Source organism: Diuraphis noxia, unplaced genomic scaffold, assembly GCF_037042655.1.
Source record: "Diuraphis noxia isolate RWA-SAM2 unplaced genomic scaffold, SU_Dnox_SAM2 contig0001, whole genome shotgun sequence".
Classification (NCBI taxonomy): Eukaryota; Metazoa; Arthropoda; class Insecta; order Hemiptera; family Aphididae; genus Diuraphis; species Diuraphis noxia.
This window is the reverse complement of record NW_028301711.1, coordinates 48,517,207-48,540,143: the sequence shown is the minus strand read 5'-3', so window position 1 is coordinate 48,540,143 and position 22,937 is coordinate 48,517,207. Positions and strand designations below refer to the sequence as shown.

General features: G+C 28.0%; 1 protein-coding gene across 1 annotated transcript; it reads left to right on the top strand.

Annotated features, from left to right (window-relative positions):
- Positions 1 to 16,492: 16,492 nt before the first annotated feature.
- On the top strand, positions 16,493 to 19,950 carry LOC149060826 (uncharacterized). Its single transcript, XM_089230752.1, has 4 exons — positions 16,493 to 17,048; positions 17,599 to 17,802; positions 18,207 to 18,361; positions 19,696 to 19,950. Exons 1-4 carry the CDS (start codon positions 16,928 to 16,930, stop codon positions 19,948 to 19,950), a joined length of 735 nt encoding a protein of 244 aa, XP_089086878.1. The 5' UTR covers positions 16,493 to 16,927.
- The last annotated feature ends 2,987 nt before the right edge of the window (positions 19,951 to 22,937 follow it).

The window sequence follows — 22,937 nt, the reverse complement described above, 5'->3', positions numbered from 1 at the left end:
GCTTATGTCAATCACAAATCTGATATTCAACTAAGAACATGAATGGAAATGCTGGATCAACAACAATTATGTAAAGCGGATGAATTCATGGTATTAATGATAATGAGTGTTATTCAATAATAAATAATTTCTCAAATTTATTTGCAATCATTTAATGCTTTCAATCTAATAACAACGTTTTGACGAAACTTTTGGATTTATTGTTACTTCCATCACTTTAACTCAATATTGATCATTATTTTTATATATGTTTGATGGCACATAAAATGTGATTCAATTCTTGTACAATTACAATCAAAATAAACAGGTTGATTTTTGAAATATTATTATTATGAGCTTTGTTAGAATTTCTGTAAATTACTCTTCAAATTCATTCACATTTTCCCTGAATATTATTGTCCATATCAAAATTTATTTTATTTTTAATCATATTTTTGTATTGTTAGTTGTAAGGTGTTGTAAAGAAAATGGGAGTTTTTATAAAATATTGTTTTTCTCAATTTAACTGTAATTTCAATGTTTATCTTGTACTTTTAAAAGTATTTTAACTTCCCAGATCATGTGATGAGTAATATATACATATTTAGTTGAACTCTTACATAGACTATTTTATTTTGATAAAAATTTTTTTAAATGCATCATTTCCATTGTATAATTTTGGACTTTGATATTTTGACTATTTTTTTTACTTTATCACATATTGCTTAGAGTCCATAGGATTTCACTGATGGTTGTTCTATAGAATTCAGTAAAAAAGTCTAAATGTATGTTTTACTTTTTGCATATGACTGAATATGTGAATTTTATTGTATCACATTCTTAATATATTTGATGTTTAAAATTGGTTTATTTTAAATTAACAGTAAAGCATAATTTGATTGTAATATGTACTCTTTACCGTGTTATGAATATTGGATCACAACAGTATTAATTATTATTTACCCTCATGTGTATTACCAAAATAATAAAACAATTATTTTTCTAGTGCAATCGCTTATGTCAATCACAAATCTGATATTCAACTAAGAACATGAATGGAAATGCTGGATCAACAACAATTATGTAAAGCGGATGAATTCATGGTATTAATGATAATGAGTGTTATTCAATAATAAATAATTTCTCAAATTTATTTGCAATCATTTAATGCTTTCAATCTAATAACAACGTTTTGACGAAACTTTTGGATTTATTGTTACTTCCATCACTTTAACTCAATATTGATCATTATTTTTATATATGTTTGATGGCACATAAAATGTGATTCAATTCTTGTACAATTACAATCAAAATAAACAGGTTGATTTTTGAAATATTATTATTATGAGCTTTGTTAGAATTTCTGTAAATTACTCTTCAAATTCATTCACATTTACCCTGAATATTATTGTCCATATCAAAATTTATTTTATTTTTAATCATATTTTTGTATTGTTAGTTGTAAGGTGTTGTAAAGAAAATGGGAGTTTTTATAAAATATTGTTTTTCTCAATTTAACTGTAATTTCAATGTTTATCTTGTACTTTTAAAAGTATTTTAACTTCCCAGATCATGTGATGAGTAATATATACATATTTAGTTGAACTCTTACATAGACTATTTTATTTTGATAAAAATTTTTTTAAATGCATCATTTCCATTGTATAATTTTGGACTTTGATATTTTGACTATTTTTTTTATTTTATCACATATTGCTTGGAGTCCATAGGATTTCACTGATGGTTGTTCTATAGAATTCAGTAAAAAAGTCTAAATGTATGTTTTACTTTTTGCATATGACTGAATATGTTAATTTTATTGTATCACATTCTTAATATATTTGATGTTTAAAATTGGTTTATTTTAAATTAACAGTAAAGCATAATTTGATTGTAATATGTACTCTTCGCCGTGTTATGAATATTGGATCACCACAGTATTAATTATTATTTACCCTCATGTGTATTACCAAAATAATAAAACAATTATTTTTCTAGTGCAATCGCTTATGTCAATCACAAATCTGATATTCAACTAAGAACATGAATGGAAATGCTGGATCAACAACAATTATGTAAAGCGGATGAATTCATGGTATTAATGATAATGAGTGTTATTCAATAATAAATAATTTCTCAAATTTATTTGCAATCATTTAAATGCTTTCAATCTAATAACAACGTTTTGACAAAACTTTTGGATTTATTGTTACTTCCATCACTTTAACTCAATATTGATCATTAATTTTATATATGTTTGATGGCACATAAGATGTGATTCAATTCTTGTACAATTACAATCAAAATAAACAGGTTGATTTTTGAAATATTATTATTATGAGCTTTGTTAGAATTTCTGTAAATTACTCTTCAAATTCATTCACATTTACCCTGAATATTATTGTCCATATCAAAATTTATTTTATTTTTAATCATATTTTTGTATTGTTAGTTGTAAGGTGTTGTAAAGAAAATGGGAGTTTTTATAAAATATTGTTTTTCTCAATTTAACTGTAATTTCAATGTTTATCTTGTACTTTTAAAAGTATTTTAACTTCCCAGATCATGTGATGAGTAATATATACATATTTAGTTGAACTCTTACATAGACTATTTTATTTTGATAAAAATTTGTTTAAATGCATCATTTCCATTGTATAATTTTGGACTTTGATATTTTGACTATTTTTTTTACTTTATCACATATTGCTTAGAGTCCATAGGATTTCACTGATGGTTGTTCTATAGAATTCAGTAAAAAAGTCTAAATGTATGTTTTACTTTTTGCATATGACTCAATATGTGAATTTTATTGTATCACATTCTTAATATATTTGATTTTTAAAATTGGTTTATTTTAAATTAACAGTAAAGCATAATTTGATAGTAATATGTACTCTTCACCGTGTTATGAATATTGGATCACCACAGTATTAATTATTATTTACCCTCATGAGTATTACCAAAATAATAAAACAATTATTTTTGTAGTGCAATCGCTTATGTCAATCACAAATCTGATATTCAACTAAGAACATGAATGGAAATGCTGGATCAACAACAATTATGTAAAGCGGATGAATTCATGGTATTAATGATAATGAGTGTTATTCAATAATAAATAATTTCTCAAATTTATTTGCAATCATTTAATGCTTTCAATCTAATAACAACGTTTTGACGAAACTTTTGAATTTATTGTTACTTCCATCACTTTAACTCAATATTGATCATTATTTTTATATATGTTTGATGGCACATAAAATGTGATTCAATTCTTGTACAATTACAATCAAAATAAACAGGTTGATTTTTAAAATATTATTATTATGAGCTTTGTTAGAATTTCTGTAAATTACTCTTCAAATTCATTCACATTTACCCTGAATATTATTGTCCATATCAAAATTTATTTTATTTTTAATCATATTTTTGTATTGTTAGTTGTAAGGTGTTGTAAAGAAAATGGGAGTTTTTATAAAATATTGTTTTTCTCAATTTAACTGTAATTTCAATGTTTATCTTGTACTTTTAAAAGTATTTTAACTTCCCAGATCATGTGATGAGTAATATATACATATTTAGTTGAACTCTTACATAGACTATTTTATTTTGATAAAAATTTGTTTAAATGCATCATTTCCATTGTATAATTTTGGACTTTGATATTTTGACTATTTTTTTTATTTTATCACATATTGCTTAGAGTCCATAGGATTACACTGATGGTTGTTCTATAGAATTCAGTAAAAAAGTCTAAATGTATGTTTTACTTTTTGCATATGACTGAATATGTGAATTTTATTGTATCACATTCTTAATATATTTGATGTTTAAAATTGGTTTATTTTAAATTAACAGTAAAGCATAGTTTGATTGTAATATGTACTATTCACCGTGTTATGAATATTGGATCACCACAGTATTTATTATTATTTACCCTCATGTGTATTACCAAAATAATAAAACAATTATTTTTCTAGTGCAATCGCTTATGTCAATCACAAATCTGATATTCAACTAAGAACATGAATGGAAATGCTGGATCAACAACAATTATGTAAAGCGGATGAATTCATGGTATTAATGATAATGAGTGTTATTCAATAATAAATAATTTCTCAAATTTATTTGCAATCATTTAATGCTTTCAATCTAATAACAACGTTTTGACAAAACTTTTGGATTTATTGTTACTTCCATCACTTTAACTCAATATTGATCATTATTTTTATATATGTTTGATGGCACATAAAATGTGATTCAATTCTTGTACAATTACAATCAAAATAAACAGGTTGATTTTTGAAATATTATTATTATGAGCTTTGTTTGAATTTCTGTTAATTACTCTTCAAATTCATTCACATTTACCCTGAATATTATTGTCCATATCAAAATTTATTTTATTTTTAATCATATTTTTGTATTGTTAGTTGTAAGGTGTTGTAAAGAAAATGGGAGTTTTTATAAAATATTGTTTTTCTCAATTTAACTGTAATTTCAATGTTTATCTTGTACTTTTAAAAGTATTTTAACCTCCCAGATCATGTGATGAGTAATATATACATATTTAGTTGAACTCTTACATAGACTATTTTATTTTGATAAAAATTTGTTTAAATGCATCATTTCCATTGTATAATTTTGGACTTTGATATTTTGACTATTTTTTTTATTTTATCACATATTGCTTAGAGTCCATAGGATTACACTGATGGTTGTTCTATAGAATTCAGTAAAAAAGTCTAAATGTATGTTTTACTTTTTGCATATGACTGAATATGTGAATTTTATTGTATCACATTCTTAATATATTTGATGTTTAAAATTGGTTTATTTTAAATTAACATTAAAGCATAATTTGATTGTAATATGTACTCTTCGCCGTGTTATGAATATTGGATCACCACAGTATTAATTATTATTTACCCTCATGTGTATTACCAAAATAATAAAACAATTATTTTTCTAGTGCAATCGCTTATGTCAATCACAAATCTGATATTCAACTAAGAACATGAATGGAAATGCTGGATCAACAACAATTATGTAAAGCGGATGAATTCATGGTATTAATGATAATGAGTGTTATTCAATAATAAATAATTTCTCAAATTTATTTGCAATCATTTAATGCTTTCAATCTAATAACAACGTTTTGACGAAACTTTTGGATTTATTGTTACTTCCATCACTTTAACTCAATATTGATCATTATTTTTATATATGTTTGATGGCACATAAAATGTGATTCAATTCTTGTACAATTACAATCAAAATAAACAGGTTGATTTTTGAAATATTATTATTATGAGCTTTGTTAGAATTTCTGTAAATTACTCTTCAAATTCATTCACATTTACCCTGAATATTATTGTCCATATCAAAATTTATTTTATTTTTAATCATATTTTTGTATTGTTAGTTGTAAGGTGTTGTAAAGAAAATGGGAGTTTTTATAAAATATTGTTTTTCTCAATTTAACTGTAATTTCAATGTTTATCTTGTACTTTTAAAAGTATTTTAACCTCCCAGATCATGTGATGAGTAATATATACATATTTAGTTGAACTCTTACATAGACTATTTTATTTTGATAAAAATTTGTTTAAATGCATCATTTCCATTGTATAATTTTGGACTTTGATATTTTGACTATTTTTTTTATTTTATCACATATTGCTTAGAGTCCATAGGATTACACTGATGGTTGTTCTATAGAATTCAGTAAAAAAGTCTAAATGTATGTTTTACTTTTTGCATATGACTGAATATGTGAATTTTATTGTATCACATTCTTAATATATTTGATGTTTAAAATTGGTTTATTTTAAATTAACATTAAAGCATAATTTGATTGTAATATGTACTCTTCGCCGTGTTATGAATATTGGATCACCACAGTATTAATTATTATTTACCCTCATGTGTATTACCAAAATAATAAAACAATTATTTTTCTAGTGCAATCGCTTATGTCAATCACAAATCTGATATTCAACTAAGAACATGAATGGAAATGCTGGATCAACAACAATTATGTAAAGCGGATGAATTCATGGTATTAATGATAATGAGTGTTATTCAATAATAAATAATTTCTCAAATTTATTTGCAATCATTTAATGCTTTCAATCTAATAACAACGTTTTGACGAAACTTTTGGATTTATTGTTACTTCCATCACTTTAACTCAATATTGATCATTATTTTTATATATGTTTGATGGCACATAAAATGTGATTCAATTCTTGTACAATTACAATCAAAATAAACAGGTTGATTTTTGAAATATTATTATTATGAGCTTTGTTAGAATTTCTGTAAATTACTCTTCAAATTCATTCACATTTACCCTGAATATTATTGTCCATATCAAAATTTATTTTATTTTTAATCATATTTTTGTATTGTTAGTTGTAAGGTGTTGTAAAGAAACTGGGAGTTTTTATAAAATATTGTTTTTCTCAATTTAACTGTAATTTCAATGTTTATCTTGTACTTTTAAAAGTATTTTAACTTCCCAGATCATGTGATGAGTAATATATACATATTTAGTTGAACTTTTACATAGACTATTTTATTTTGATAAAAATTTGTTTAAATGCATCATTTCCATTGTATAATTTTGGACTTTGATATTTTGACTATTTTTTTTATTTTATCACATATTGCTTAGAGTCCATAGGATTTCACTGATGGTTGTTCTATAGAATTCAGTAAAAAAGTCTAAATGTATGTTTTACTTTTTGCATATGACTGAATATGTGAATTTTATTGTATCACATTCTTAATATATTTGATGTTTAAAATTGGTTTATTTTAAATTAACAGTAAAGCATAATTTGATTGTAAAAAGTACCCTTCACCGTGTTATGAATATTTGATCACCCATAGGCGTGCGCACGGGTGCAGCAGAACGTTCATATGCTGCATCTGCCTTATTTTTTGGGCTGATTGATTAGTGTGTGGGCCGGTCGGGGCAATTCATTATTTAATAATTTAATATAAATTATAATAATTAATATGTAAATAAAATTGATGTGAACCATAAATAATATAATTATTTTATATTATAACTAATAAAGTCTGATAGTAATTGTAACTTGGTGTTTTTAAAAGCAGTGAACAAATGATTCCTTAAATTTAGTATGTTAACATTTGGTAATTGTTAAAAAAAAAATGATATTATTATAACCACTTAGGTAACAATAACACTGCCTGTGTATAATATGATCAATAATTATAATTTTGACTATTCAACATTTATTTGGCCGATTGTTGAAAAATGGGCTGCTTAATTTTATATGCTGCATCTGCAATGAAAGTCTGCGCACGCCTATGAAGTGGAGTACCAACAACCAAAATAATGGGCTGAATTGGCAATCTAAGACTATATCAGTTAGCTATGAATTCTTTAGCCAGAATTACAGTATTACAAAATACCTAAAAAGAGTTTTGTGAATCTTTTATAGACAATTTGACAATGTTTTTCTTTCCTTCATCATCCATAGTAACATTTTTGGAAGTTGGCACAAATAATGAATGTAGTAATTAAAATGTAACCGCTTGTTTAGCATCTGAAAATACACAATGAGATTAGTTAGGTACATACCTACTAATACTATACAAAATTACAAGAAACAAATTCAAAGATATGGTCCTAGTATATTTTAACATTTCAAAAATCAGAATTTCAATAAATTAATTATTAAATGAAAAAATTCTGTGGGGGCATGCTTAATGGGGAATCACACCATATATTATATATAATATAATTTAACATACATTAAGACTTATTTTCAAGCACAACATAATATTCAAATGAAGAATTATTGTAGGTAACCATGATTATTTAAAATAAATCAAATTTATTATTTAAAACTAATTTTATTAATATTAAAAGTATTACATTTTTTCTAAATTGTGTATTAAGATAAGTTAGATTTAAGTATAGTCGTATAGATACACATATACCATAAGTGTATTTATGTCTGTATATTTTATTTCATAATAACTTAATTCAGAATTAGTGTCAATCTATTGTTGCTTTGAAACAATTAAAGCATATTTTTTTCTACCAATTTGATTAGTTGAATCAAAGCATACATATTATCCATACGTTTTAGACGAATTACTGGTGAAAAATTATTCATACCTCAAAATTTTTGATTTAATTTTTAGTATATTTATGAATAAAAATTTAAAAATGTATATCTATGCTTTTTAAGAAGTCGATTTTCAATCTTCAATTTTAAAGGACTTTAAAGTTAAGAAATTACTTTTGAAAATCCCATGAAATACTTGCATTATAATAACAAATATAATGCAAGTATTTCAGGCACATCTGATTTTAAATAATAAAAGCGATTCCAAAAGAGAATAATCTAGATCAGTGATAAAATTGTGCACTCCGCGGAGCCCTAAGCCCCAAGGGCTCCACGAACAAAAAAGTTTAAAAGCTGCTGGTCCATAAAAGATTCTATAAAAAGCATATATTATTAATTACAACAAATTTTTCGAAATTACAACTAAACTTCAGGAAGTATGTTTAGTTATATTTACTTTTAGTAGTTTTTATAGAAAACACATATGTTGATGTAGACAAAAATAAATAGGTATATTAATTTTGAAAAAATGAATAGAACTACAGATCATCTATTTTCATACATCTATTAATTAAGTAGGTACTTGGGAATTAAAGAGTATTATTATTTTTATATTTTTAATTATTATTATTAATAACGTAAGCATCAAATACTATTATTGAACAGTTTCTTTAATCAAACCAACCAAGCCCTCTTATGTATCACTCCTTCACTCCATTTATTGTAATAATTGTTAACATATTTTATATTGATTGTAAATATAAATATAAGTATGAAAAAATATATATATAAGCGGCTTGCAAGTGATTTTCAAAAATAACATTTAGCTCTTTCTAAAATCCTAGTGAGGACGCTGTATTATACTATACCAGATACCTAATATTTCTGTCATATATACTCACAATATTGAAAATAGGTCACCTGACACCTCTGTATTATTGCTTTCCTTATAAATGTATGACTATTGACTATATATAGCTAATCTACAGTATGGCAATACTGTGAAAATTCTACAGGGCATCAATTAAATTATATTTTAAGATTAAAATTAATATTTCAACAGTACCCAATAAAAAGATTAAACGCAGTAAAAATAATTACTTTTATTAATATTGATGTGAGAACAAAGCTCCATCGGGTTACTTTTTGGGGAATTTTTGGTGGTGCTCCCACTAATAAAAGTGTAAAATAGTTGTGTTACTAATGAAAAGATAAATGTGGGCGGAAGTGGTTCTATGATACGAAAAATTATCTGAAACTCTTGGTGACATCTATAGGTAAGGCAGGAACTTTATTTTTAACACGACTTCCACACGGGTTAAATGTAACGAAAACGAACTAACGAACAGAGTATAGAGCAGTGATGTGCAACCTTGTTTTCTTCAGCTGGCCACTTTGGTAAACAATTATTATCTTTGAACGGGACATCTATTATTAAAGTGAATAACTTTTGTTCTTGATATCTTATTTTCATGGTATTTTCTGACATTCCGTTAAGTATCAAAACTAAGCCAGCATTTATTTATAATTTTTTTTTTGGGGTCGTATACACAGTGTGTATGGCTAAGAGAACCCATCAGGAGACAATATTGTAGTAGTATTATACATTTATATATTTTTATACCTTTTTATTATACGTGACAGAATTCGTATGCAGTGGATTATCGAACCGAAATATATCGGTCTTCCACGTAAACAATACGTCTGGCCGAAATTTATCCGTAAACAGACCAGAATAATAAACAACATAATTCCAAATTTCCATGAATTACAAAATACAAGTGAATGGCACCTCTTATAGGTTTTCTTCTTTTTCTCGTTTGTATACATTTAGGTAACGGCATGACGTCCATTTCCGTTTCAGTATTTTATAATAGACTGTACCTACCGCCTGTACCGATGCATGCCGATACGATAAGACACTGCGCACTATTTTTTCGTGTCTATATTATATTGTATATCAATGTACTATAATCCCAAACGACCCGAATTCACCCCCCGCTGATTAAAACCAAATAATGAGATAAAACGAAATAGTTCGTTTTGACCTTTCACTTAACAAAACATCTCAAACGTCTATACATATGTCTTACGTGTGTGTAATTTATTGTGATGGGCATTTATATTGTATCGGTGGAAAAAATATTTTTGTAGGATCTGTTTGAACCCCTGAGGTATATACATTTTAGAATATATATATATATATATTGTGTATAATAACATGCTCTATACATGTGTCACACAATGGACAACAGTTAGTATTCTGCACTGATGCACACAAACACCTAAAGAATACACTTTTATAATATTAAATAAAATACAACATTTTATATACCTATCTACTTAAAAACTGTATTTGCGCATGACAACTTTTCTCCCTCAGTATTTATGGTAGCATTATCAGAATTCCACAACACATAGGTAAAAGCTTTATATGTTAGTTTGTTGATGGCACAAGCCAATAATTTTTAATAATTAAAATATGAAAAAATAAAAAATAAATGTATTTTCTAAAGCTGATAATTTTAGTTATATTCATGTTATCAAAAATATAACAACGCTATGACACATACATAGTTGTTATCTATTATTAGGTATCTACAGTTTTACGGTTGTAAGACGAAGACAGCGCATATGCTGGTGTGTCGTCTTTTTAATATAAATGTAATATTATATGTAACATTAACCACATTAATTGTATTCCACTAGCTAACAAGTGTCTAGTGAGTATAATTAATATAATATTTTAATAAGTAAATCTTTAACCAAATGATTATGCTGCGTTTTTATTGCAACCCAAATAAAAAGGAATAAAAAGGTATAATACTTATGAGGGCGAATTTAAGTTCTTAAATGAGACCTAACAGGTAAAAAAGAGACATATGTAATTTCCAACACTATATAACAAATAGGTACGTATGTAAGTTCCCATACTGCGTATATTATTTTTATAATTATAATATATATTAATATATATTATAAAATATTATACATAATTTATGTTATCAATCTAATATCAGAAATTTAGGTTACAATTTATCATACGATATCGGCATACATTTTAATATAGGTAATAATAATGTAATCTATAATTATAAGTTTTCAATGTAAAAGTTATCTTGTCAGCTTTATCGATAATCTATATTCATAGATTCTATACTTTTATAATTTTATAGGCACCATTATGTATAGCGATTGAAACAAATGTGATTATATCATTTCATCACTTACCCCACATTATTACCTATATTTTTCTAAATACCTATAATTTTAATATCATCAATTTGATGACCTATTATAGTTATAATATTATAAAACTGAAATATATATTTTTTTTCTTACTATTAAAATTTATGAAAGTAAAATATATAATAAAACTTATAATACTATATACAAAATATAGAATATTTTTTTTAGATAGGTATGTACTTGTCTTCCAGATGTCTAGCAGATTCCAATTCATTAAACAATTCTCGTTTACATTTGTATGTAGGTATGCTTTAATATTTTAATTTAATTATGATAGTAACTAATTAATAAATCACAATAATTGCAACTGACAGTTTATACACAAATATGAAGTAGGCAGTACCTACACGAAAAAAAAATCGAAATGCAATTAGTGGCAGTCGATCGGAATTTGTATGAAGCCAAATATTTTAATTATATAAACTAAATACTTATTGTTCGCCAAATGAATTTAAAGAATTTTTCTTAAAGAAAAATATTTTTTTAATGGCACTTTAATTGGAGATAATTTCTATGATAATCGATAATAGGTACCTAATTGCTATGTTACATATATATATAAATCATTAACTATCTTGGTTTTCACTCATGTCTTATGAGTTATGACTAATGTTGAGTCATGAAATACGTGCCTACGCCCTTTTTATAGAATATAATTTATTAATTGTGTTAATAATGTTTGAACTTCGGGCGACCAATACCTATTATAGAATTACCAATATTTACGAATAAACATAATATGATACATCAAATTTGTTAATCAAACGATTTAGTAAATACATTTTGTATTTGTAAACCCAAAGTTTAGAATGTGGGATTGAGCATTAATGATGGATAGATTAAACAATTGTGACATTTTATTATATATATAACCTGTTGCCACATAGGTACAATAGGTACCCATCGTGATTTGAGCTCTCATGTGAATATTTAAACATGATTTTATATTATATTGTATATGACGTGTATTTATTGCCATCATTGCACACATGTAGAATGATTGTTCCGTTTATTTGGATGATCGATGTCTTATTAAATATATCGAAATACTCAATTAACTCGCATGGATTAATAAGTTGACAGATAAAAAACAAACGTTTATTCAAAGTTTAAACATATAAACATGTGGTATGTTTATGATTTAATTACCGTTTCAAAGTACACATTTTTATGTTATTATTAGTTATTGGTACCGTTACGATAAAAAAAAAATATAGTTGTATTTGTTTTTTCGTCGAACCATTTTCGTTTGTTCATTTTTTAAAATAATTTCTTACCGTTTTATATTGTTTTTAGGTATTAATAAGTGCATTTAAATATACAAAATATGCATACAATATGTATAATAATACTATAATTATTAATTCTGTAGAAACCGCATATTAGAAACAATCGGTTATTTGATACATTTCACCTTGGTCCCAAAGGGGTTTCTGCTGTATAATAATATAAATGTTATTAAATTACAATATTTAGAATAGTATAATAATGTGCTTAAGCTATTATGTATTTTCTGATCTTAGTTTTTTTTTTAAAAATATGTTTTTGATACATAAACACGGACATTATTTAAGGGTGATTGGGAATGCTATACCCCCTAAGCCCCCCTATTAGCACCTATGATTATAAAATACAATCATAGTCATTCGCAAGGGGGATAAGCCCCTTCTGCAGCTATTGACTAGGTCTTTAATAAATGCATAGATATCTGATATCTTTACTGTACCTACTAGATTATTTTTATATTTACATATTTAATTAAATAAATAGGTTCTTTATAAAATTTACAATCTAATATTTAACCACTATATTTTGATGATATAGTTTCACGGATTTGTGTCATCTACCGATTTATATTAGAAAAATTATTAAAATAGAAACAAACGGAATGAAATCAAAATTATAGTATTTTTAAAAATTTAAAGAAAGAAGTAGAATTTGTACTAAATTTGTACTTACAACCTATACCACATATAAAGTGTCTTGTTATTCGAGTGTCGGGCAAATATAATATCAGTCCCGTATTTATAATATTATGTACTTTTGATACATTGTTTTTTATGCCTCAGTGGAATGGGGCAATCGAGTGTACCTACTTATTGGCTAATACTAATAATTTTAAACTTTAAGTCATCTGATACTCATCCTGTTGATTTTTAAATTTCATTAATATTGTTTTTACTCAGATCTCAATATATTTATTGAATTCATTAATCAACATAGGTACCTAAGCTGATTGCCCATAAAAAAATATAATTGCGATTAGATTGTTATTACTGTAAATTCCTACTAAATTGATAATGCTATATTTTTATATTTATTTCATTACCTTAACATAGGTGATGCTGTTAATGACTGAGTGAGTCGATAAATAATGAATCTGATTTGATTAATTTGGAATTTATTTTATAAGTACCTGCATTTCCTAGACTGACAAACCGTCTACGCTCAGAATCGTTTTTCGTATACAATGATATTACCTATATCATTGAATTCGAGTTTAATACAATCCATTGCAGTAACCCACTTATAACCTACTGTACGGTAGAGCGACATCCACTTACTTACCCGCTTTTTTATGAATAATAATTTCGATTTTTAATGTCGGTAATCGTATGTAGGTTGTTATAATAATCCTCGATTTTTTTTTAAATATATTATTTCAATGACGATAGTTCATGAAATGAGAAACTGTAGTATAATATATTATGTAAATTGTTATATATTTAAATACTGCGATTTCTATTATCTATATGTATATCAATATTTGATAATACTTTAATTTTGCCTAATCTGTTGTGTATACTATAGTAATTAATAATTAATAAGTGATTCTTGATTTATTATTTTTATAATTACTCTGAACATTTATTAAAAAGGGTTCAATTCTGCTTTCAAATGAAGTATGACATTAAAACGTTTTTCTTCAATTTTGATTAGACGAGGACTATGATTATGATGACAAAACTTATAAGTACTGTGTTCTGAGAATAAATTAAAAATTATTTGTGAATAAGATAAATATTTTTTGAAAAATCTATATAATAAAATGCTCTTTCATCTTTCAAATAAAATTGGACCCCAGTGTATACACGATTTCTCCACTGATTTGCAGAAGTCCATCCGGCACATCACCGAAAACATATTTCAAGAATTTATTAGTTATCTTTACTATAATACTGCTTTATATTATATTATAGCCGATACACTTGAATCGAATTCTCAGACTAAATTCGCACAGGTGTCTTATTTGTGATGCCCTATACAAATGTAATGAATCAATAATGGAGCTGCCGGAGCTGGACCCTATTCATTCTGATGACAGTGAAATCTCCATGTGCGGTCGTATGTCATCCCATATCATCCCAAATAAATCGCCAACATAATATAAAAACATTCTTAAATCCTCTGTGGCATCCATTTTCTACACCTACATGCTGCGTAGCCGATTATATATTGTATTATTAAAATATTCACTTATTTTTACATGGGTAATGACTTGAATATGGCTATAGAGAATAATAATTTTATGTTTAAATTATTATGATCAATAATGATCTCGTTGCGGTAAATTTCCAGAATAATGTATGTTGTAGATACCTAAAAAGGATTAAAAATTGGAAATTAGGTCTGTGAGTACCTCACTTTATTGTACACACCTGTCAAATTTGGCTTTAAAGATGTATATGAAAAACATTATGAGCGATTGAGCGAGTAACAGAGTATATAATAATTATTATATAATGTATATATATATATATATATATATATATATATATATATATATATATATATATACCAAATAATAATTGTGATTTGTGACTTTTGAACGAACGAGTATTTAAAAACCCAGATTTCCGCATATCCGGGAGGCATGTATAATAATATTTTTATTCATATAATTGTACATATTTTGTAGTATATACAATGTTATAATATTCCTGTTATGTACTGAACAAGCTTAAGTGTAAGTTGCTAAATATCATATTTTTATAAAAATAGTGTTCTTTTGAGAAGCGCTGGTCTTTGCGATTATAATAATCACAAAAGCTGCTGGCAAAAATACAACGTGATGTATTGTAAAATGAAAAATATAGAATTATACATTATATAAATTATATTAATATAACAATAATTATTCGTCCACATAAAACGACACTTATAAAATAAAGATAGTATTGGTTTCCATCATTTTCTAAGATTTGATGTTGGTACGTGTCACACCGTTGTTAAATACAACAGTTTATCAAATCTAGGACAAATGGATTTAGCCATTTGAACGTAGCCGTTTGGACGTGGGGACAATTGGAAGTCAAAAAAAAAAAAATATATATAAATCAGTAAATCAGTAAATAAAATGAATAATCTATTTATATTTACTATCGTACGTCAAAAATTATAATAAAATATTTAAGCAAGTAAGTACTATGATTACCACTATAATACCTCGGTATTAGGCTCAAATGATATTGAGTTTATTACTTTTAACTTCTGGTGTTTATATTTGATAATTATTATTATGACGAGATTACCTTCAGTGGAGACGTACTGCGCGACCCCCAGTCAAATGGATATGATACAATATATTTTTAAAGGCACAACTTAAGCTTACTGTACTACTTGAATTGATTTTAAAAGTGTAATATCTATTGCCCTGGGACATAAAAATCATAATAGTGGGGCATCTACTAAATGACAAGGTATTATACATTTACACTCAATCACAACATTCCAAAACCACCCAGCTTTGAGGAGCTATATATCGTCAGCGGATAAATGAAAAATGAAAATTTAAACGTAATAAATCATTAAAAAAATAGCTTAATTAGTTTATATAATTTTTAGTATGGGTTGTCATTTGGAAATCAAAAGTTGATAGTGGTTTACTTAATAAATATAAGGGTAAAAAATATTTAAAATGTATACAACTGTAGGAAACATATGACTAAAAGTAGTTTTAAAAAAATTAGGAAAAAAGTTAATACTTTTCAAAATAATAAATATTCAACGAAAAAACAAATCAACCTTTATTTCGTAATATAAGTAATTTAAAATTATAATGATGTTTAAAAATATATTTTTCTGCGGTGTAGGACCTTATATAGGTACACACTTTTTTTTACAGTTTAGAAACTTCCAAATGTACCTTTTTCTATTGAGTAGGAAATAATATACAAAAATATATATATATATATGAATGTATATATTTTTTACCTGCTATGTCGTTTGTAGGTACGTACATTTGCCCATTGTACTTATTGTGTTATATGTTTCTTGCACTACAGTGGGGGTAGGTAGGTAGGTAGGTACCTTGACCAGCGTATAGGTAGCGTCAAGTGTTCATATATATATGTATAATACAATAACATTTCGATGCTCAACTGGTGGTAGGAACCAACACCATTACTGTTGCCACCACCGTCGTGAAACATAAAAAGGGACGCAGAATTCAGATCGTCATTCGTATGCTAACAGTGCTATTTAATTTAAAATTGTTCTCGCCACTTGCAGACTTGGTCAAGATAGGCTTTATTTTTTTCCGTAATTTTTAACATAGTATTTATATCTCATTAAATCTACATTACACGATGAAATATACGGCATTTACAATCGTCACGCTTGCCATCATCTCATCGATTGTGGCATTGCCAAATAATGGTTACGTAGAACGGATGTGGTCGACAGAAGATATTGAAAACCGCCAAAATAGTGAGTAAATAGCATTATGTATTATTTTTAAAACACACATGTTACTTATGAATAATTACAATGTATCATTCAGATGTTTGAGAAATCTGTATTATGTTTAAAATGTATATTTATTGTTTTACGTCTCTAAATATTTGATATGTGTTATATACTTCGAATTTAAGTTTTATTTTTTATTTTCAAGTTTTTAATCATTCTATAGATTAGTCATACAATATAAATAAATCGTTGAAAAAGTGATAAAATCACCGAGTCTACCTGTTATAAATATAAAAATTAAGTGACCCAATTACCGTTACCTTTTGGAAAAAAAGGTTAATATTGTGAGGTAATTATCGGATTCCACTTCTAAGCATCCTCACATGGGACTGATAATAGTAGAATCGGTATCGGTGGCAGACCGTCACACGAAGGAATGCACAGAATTTTGGTGGTCCTCATAATAACATTTAGAATAGAATATTTATTATTTTTAATATTACAAACACCAAACAGTATAATTTACCTAATAGTGTAATAAGGTACTAATTGTCTTCTTGTGTTTTTTTAGTAATGGATAGTCTCAATGGTCGTGTATGTCCTCCATTTGGAAAAAAGGCGAAATTCGAGGTAGAGACTATACAAACGAAGTCGCCGATGTACGGATGTGCCTATATGGCAAACAAAACTCAACAAAGCGCTGTTCCGTTGTTACATTTGTGGTTGGAGCGTCCCGAACCAACAAATATACATGGCCATTGCAGAAACATGACTAGTACGTATAACGAACTACTACAACTGTAACATAATAATTGTGGTCGGGGGGGTGGTAAGGTGGGTTGCGTGGGTGGGTATTGGACTCGTGCTTTTTAAAATTTGCGGTCACCAAACTCTGCATAAAACTCAAATAAAATTAATTACAATAGTATTAATTTTCGTTATTCTACAGCATATTGTATGTTTATATAATAACATTATCAGATTGACTTGCGCTTTGCACACATATTTCTTTATTTTAAAAGGATATTAAGTACCTACTTTATTGGGGAGTATAATATAAATGTATTTTAATATTATATTGAATATTAATGTACTATAATTAATGCTATACCTAGTATTTTTTGCCAAGCAATATCTTTAATCATACTCATGAATATTTCATCTAATTGTGTCTATCAGATATGGACCACTTTACTTTTGAGTGCTTGGCAAACATTAAACAACCCAACATGGACGAAGTTAAATTGGGTTTTAAGTACATATCACTACTGGAACATACTAATGCAGAAAATATGCAGAGTCAACCATCCAAACCACGATCCCACAGATGTGCCGTGAGTATATTACACGTTATTTTATATTTTATTATATTATTCTATATATTCTTTATAATGTAGACGAATTCATGCAATCAATCTGATTATTTGAATGGTAATTAGTGTGTGTGTGTGTGTGGGGGGGGGGGGGGGGGGTTGTAGTGAGTATGTGGTTGAAGAACATTCTTATGTACACGCATGAAATATTAACTATTATGGATTTAAAATTTTTAAGTGGGTGGTTGGTAGAATAATACTTATTATTTGTGTAATTGATCATTGTATACTAATTCTATTTTCAGGGAAAATTTTATTTTAATAATTCAAAACTAATAAAAGTTCTTACTTGTAATTATTATATTATACGATAACTAAACCACCACATACCTCTCTTTAAATAATTGAACTTCTTATTTTCCATACCTAGTCAAACCATTTGAGATTTAAAGCCCTCGTATTGTATATGTATACAATCCCAAATGTTTTTAAACGGTTTGACGATTTATATTTCATATATATTTATTATCAGTGGCATAATTACGGAGGTGCACGACAGTGCACTTGGACCCCCTGGTATTATGTTGAAGATTAAAAGATATACTTTTGTGCCAGCATATACTGAACTTTATACCTCTTTAAATACAATATCATCTATATTTCATTGATTTGTTGAATTTTTTTTAAACTTATTTAAGAATGTTGTTATCACTTTAATTAATTTTATAAATATTAATTTATAAAATATTTATTATATAAATATTATATTTTTATATGCATAATGTATCATAGTACAGATACAGCTCATATAGTATTTAAAATATAGGTACCTACAGATTTTTATCTTTGTTTATGTTATATTGTTATCAAATATAAAAAGATACCTATTTAGTACATGCGAGCAATGCAATTAGCTTTAAATATGAGTAATATGACTTACCTAATTTATAATTATTGATAACAATTTTACACCTGCTGAAATTTAATGGAATTACGCCAATTTTTTTTACACCGAGTAAATATAATACATTGTGTTAACCATAGTAACCATAGTATCTAATAAACATTCACCATCACCAACTATTCCGAGGAAAGCCCCATTATAATTACAATATTCATCAGCAGTGTTTCTAATTGTTGTCCTTCGTGCTGCCGTATTTACACTAATATCACTCCTGTGTCGTGTATTAACTTTAATCTTATTGTAAAATCTGAAGGTCTAAAAAACAGTGACCTCGACATTTGTGGTTGTAGATTGGGGAGGGGGGATTCAGTGTACCTATATTTACATACACATAATTTATAGTTGATTTAATTTATTTCTCTCTATCTGTATTTTTCCTTTCTGTCCACAGTTGTACGATGTGAGGGACGTGGACGACAAGATGCTCAGAATAATCCGAATAGTGATTAGCAAGCCAGTGGTAGCAGCAGGTACATTCAACAAAACCCTGTGCAAAGGGCTCTCAGAGCTTTTAGATCGGGATGAGCTGCCATTCGTCCACGAGGGATCTCGATATTGGCCTGACGGATCGATGTACCTATATTTATTAGGAAGAAAGGCAAAAATCTTTTACACTAATCCAACTACTACCACCTATCGTCCATAAATATGTGTATAGGTACCTTTACATCATTACATTATGAAAACATACATGTAATTTAATTTATAATTAAAACACATTTATGTATACTTACCTACATATATTTTAAAATATACAATAAAAAGTTCATCAATAATTCCATTTGTATTGTATTTGTTTTTTTTTTTTTTTATATTGATGGGTATTTGAATGAGAACAATTTTCATATACTTTTAAACATCATCAGTAAAGTTACCATAGTTAAGCTTGTTCATAATTTTTATAATACTTAGGAATAGAGAAAAAGTATTAAACATAATATAAATTTATATTACTTAAGAGTTCGCCGGCTAGTACTTGTATTAAAATATATTATTCTTCACTAAAAAGTATTAACGGCGATCTATCGTTTGTTGTGGTATCGTTTAAACGAATTATTTATTATGATCTATAAATCATAACGACGTAATTTGTCTTTAAAATATTTACGTATAATCATACCAAAAGTAATTATAAGTACATATAACTTGTAACGTCACAGAATTTTAGGCCCTATTATTATACGAAACCAATGGGTACACCTATTACCTACAATATAAAATGAGCACACCTGTCGGTCCGTGACCATCCCAGTATTAATAGCGCGCCCGCGATTACCACTATGTTATGTAATAAATGATCCCCGACCTCCCCGCCTGCAGCAGTGTTCACCGTAGTCACCACAGCATGCCGCCATCGGCTGCCGTCGGCGCCTCTGTCGCGTCCGTCGGTGCGCTCGCCGCAGTACAATTATCTCAATTAATCTATATATTGTAAAAGTCCCGCAATACGCCTACCCTGACTCTTCCCACTGCGACATCATTTGCGACAACAGCGGCCAGCGACCGGACACCGTTCGACACCATTTTTTTTTTCTTCTTCTCACCAACGTCTCCTGAACACCACGTCTCTGTCAAGACGCGCCGGTTCTCGTTCTCTCGTGTTACGCAACCTCGTGTCCACGACCAGTCTATTGATTTTTTCATTATTGTCCAACGCTGTCAACGCCTGTTATGATGGGCTAAGCAAAACCACGGGCCCGATGTCGGTTGAAGCTGCCGTCGTTCCAGTGCCCGACGCCGATGGGCCATGTCGACCACGTGCGTGTCGATGGTCAACAGGCCAGCTCATCACAGCCGTCGGTCACTAATACCTGACCAACATCGTCAACCAGCCACTCAGCTCAAGTCATCACTTCAACGCGTAATATGTATCACACCATTCCCCCCAAAACCCTTGTCACCTTATAATAATATATACGATATTTGTTAGACATGCGTCCTATCGCTCCTCTCATTCCGATTACCGTCCCTAGCGATATGCCGGGCGGTAACCCAATGGTTGGCGAGGTAACTCGGTGAACAATATATATATATTAGTATTCCGCCGAACCTCGTGGGCCGATCCGTGGTTTCGTTTCGTCCCTATATCTATATTTCCTAATGTTTGTCACGTGCCAAATTATATACTAAAACTGTGTATGCCAAATTATATACTAAAACTGTGTATGCCAAATTATATACTAAACTGTATACCAAATTATTATATTCCCCATGGTAATTCTGTGTGCGAGAGCCACCTCCAATTTATAAATTTATTAACTATTATACTATGTAAAATATATTCCCCATCATTACCCTAAAACCTCATGTTTTCTTTATTTATTAGTGCTTTATCACTATTTATTATGTTATATTTTTTGTCTCCCCTTATAAATGAACCTTTGGCGTTCATTCGTCACTGCGTGTATCAAAGCCTGTGAGTTCCACCGACTTGGCCCTTGGGTCATCACGCGGTGCGGCTCACAGGTCATGAGTAAAGTGTTCCCCTTTACTCATGGGTGGTTTATTGGGACCTTAAAAGCCCGTAATCTCACATATGGCGACCGTGACAGGACTCAGTCCTAAAATCCCCCTTATAACTAATAAATACTTTTTTTTCTTCTCTCTGTCCCTTAACAATATTACAAACTCAAAATTATCAAAATATAAATTTCTATGGCAAAAATGGCAATATCAGTATAGGTAAAACATGTATAAAAAAAAAAAAAATTTCCTCATGGCATGGCAACATTTATCATCCACTTTCATCTTCAAAACTATTGTTCTCCTGTAACGCAGACACATTTTAATTCAATCTCCTAAAATCCTTAATATTATTACTCCCCAAACCTCTCAAGTTTTTTTAAATATTTTATTCAAAATATGACGATGTTATTCTCCTAGAGAGATATTTTATTATATTGTGAACTTAATGATGGTCATATTATTAATTATTTACTTTTGGTACAAAAAAAAAATACTGTTATCCTATTATATTATGTGAAAAATGTTATACTACCAAGGTAAATATTAACTTACCATTATTTTTATGTTTCCCCCATGACAATGTTTGTTATCCAGTTAATCATTTCAGAAATTGTTCCTGCTGGTGTGTGTGTGCCGGATTGGAGGCGGCAGCGGCGCTTTGACGGTGTCGGTATGTGCTGACAGCTGCGGCGACTGGACGACCGAACACTGCTGGTGACCCGTTTTTTTTTTCCCCTTTTTGGTATGATTATAATATTTTTCCCCTTGTATGACCCCCCTTAATATGTTCCCTAGACCCGTATTCCTCCCCTGTATAACATAGTTAGGAATTTTTTTTATTATAGTGCTGCGATAACTTACACTTTTTCCCCAAGACCACATGGTCAATTATATTATTATATTATTATGTTTTAAGTCTGCGGATTATTATATTCTTTTTGTCTCATGACAAAAGTTAACTTTATTATTATTATATTATGTTCCTTCAGAACACATGTATACCTTGGTGGTTAACACAAATTATTATCATATTAGGAAATTATTTAAAAAAAAAAAAAATTAAATTATTATTTTCTTTCTCAACAAAAATATCAGAACAATGTTCACTAAACAACAGTTAATAAAATTTTGTTTTTCCATAACTTACCATTAGTAAATATTTAATAT

What these genes read in the sequence shown, in the direction of transcription:
- LOC149060826 (XM_089230752.1), top strand. Translation starts at nt 16,928, where the DNA reads ATGAAATATACGGCATTTACAATCGTCACGCTTGCCATCATCTCATCG. An exon ending in CCATTGCAGAAACATGACTA is followed by an intron (nt 17,803 to 18,206) that starts GTACGTATAACG and finishes TGTGTCTATCAG; the next exon opens with ATATGGACCACTTTACTTTT. An exon ending in CACGATCCCACAGATGTGCC is followed by an intron (nt 18,362 to 19,695) that starts GTGAGTATATTA and finishes TTCTGTCCACAG; the next exon opens with TTGTACGATGTGAGGGACGT.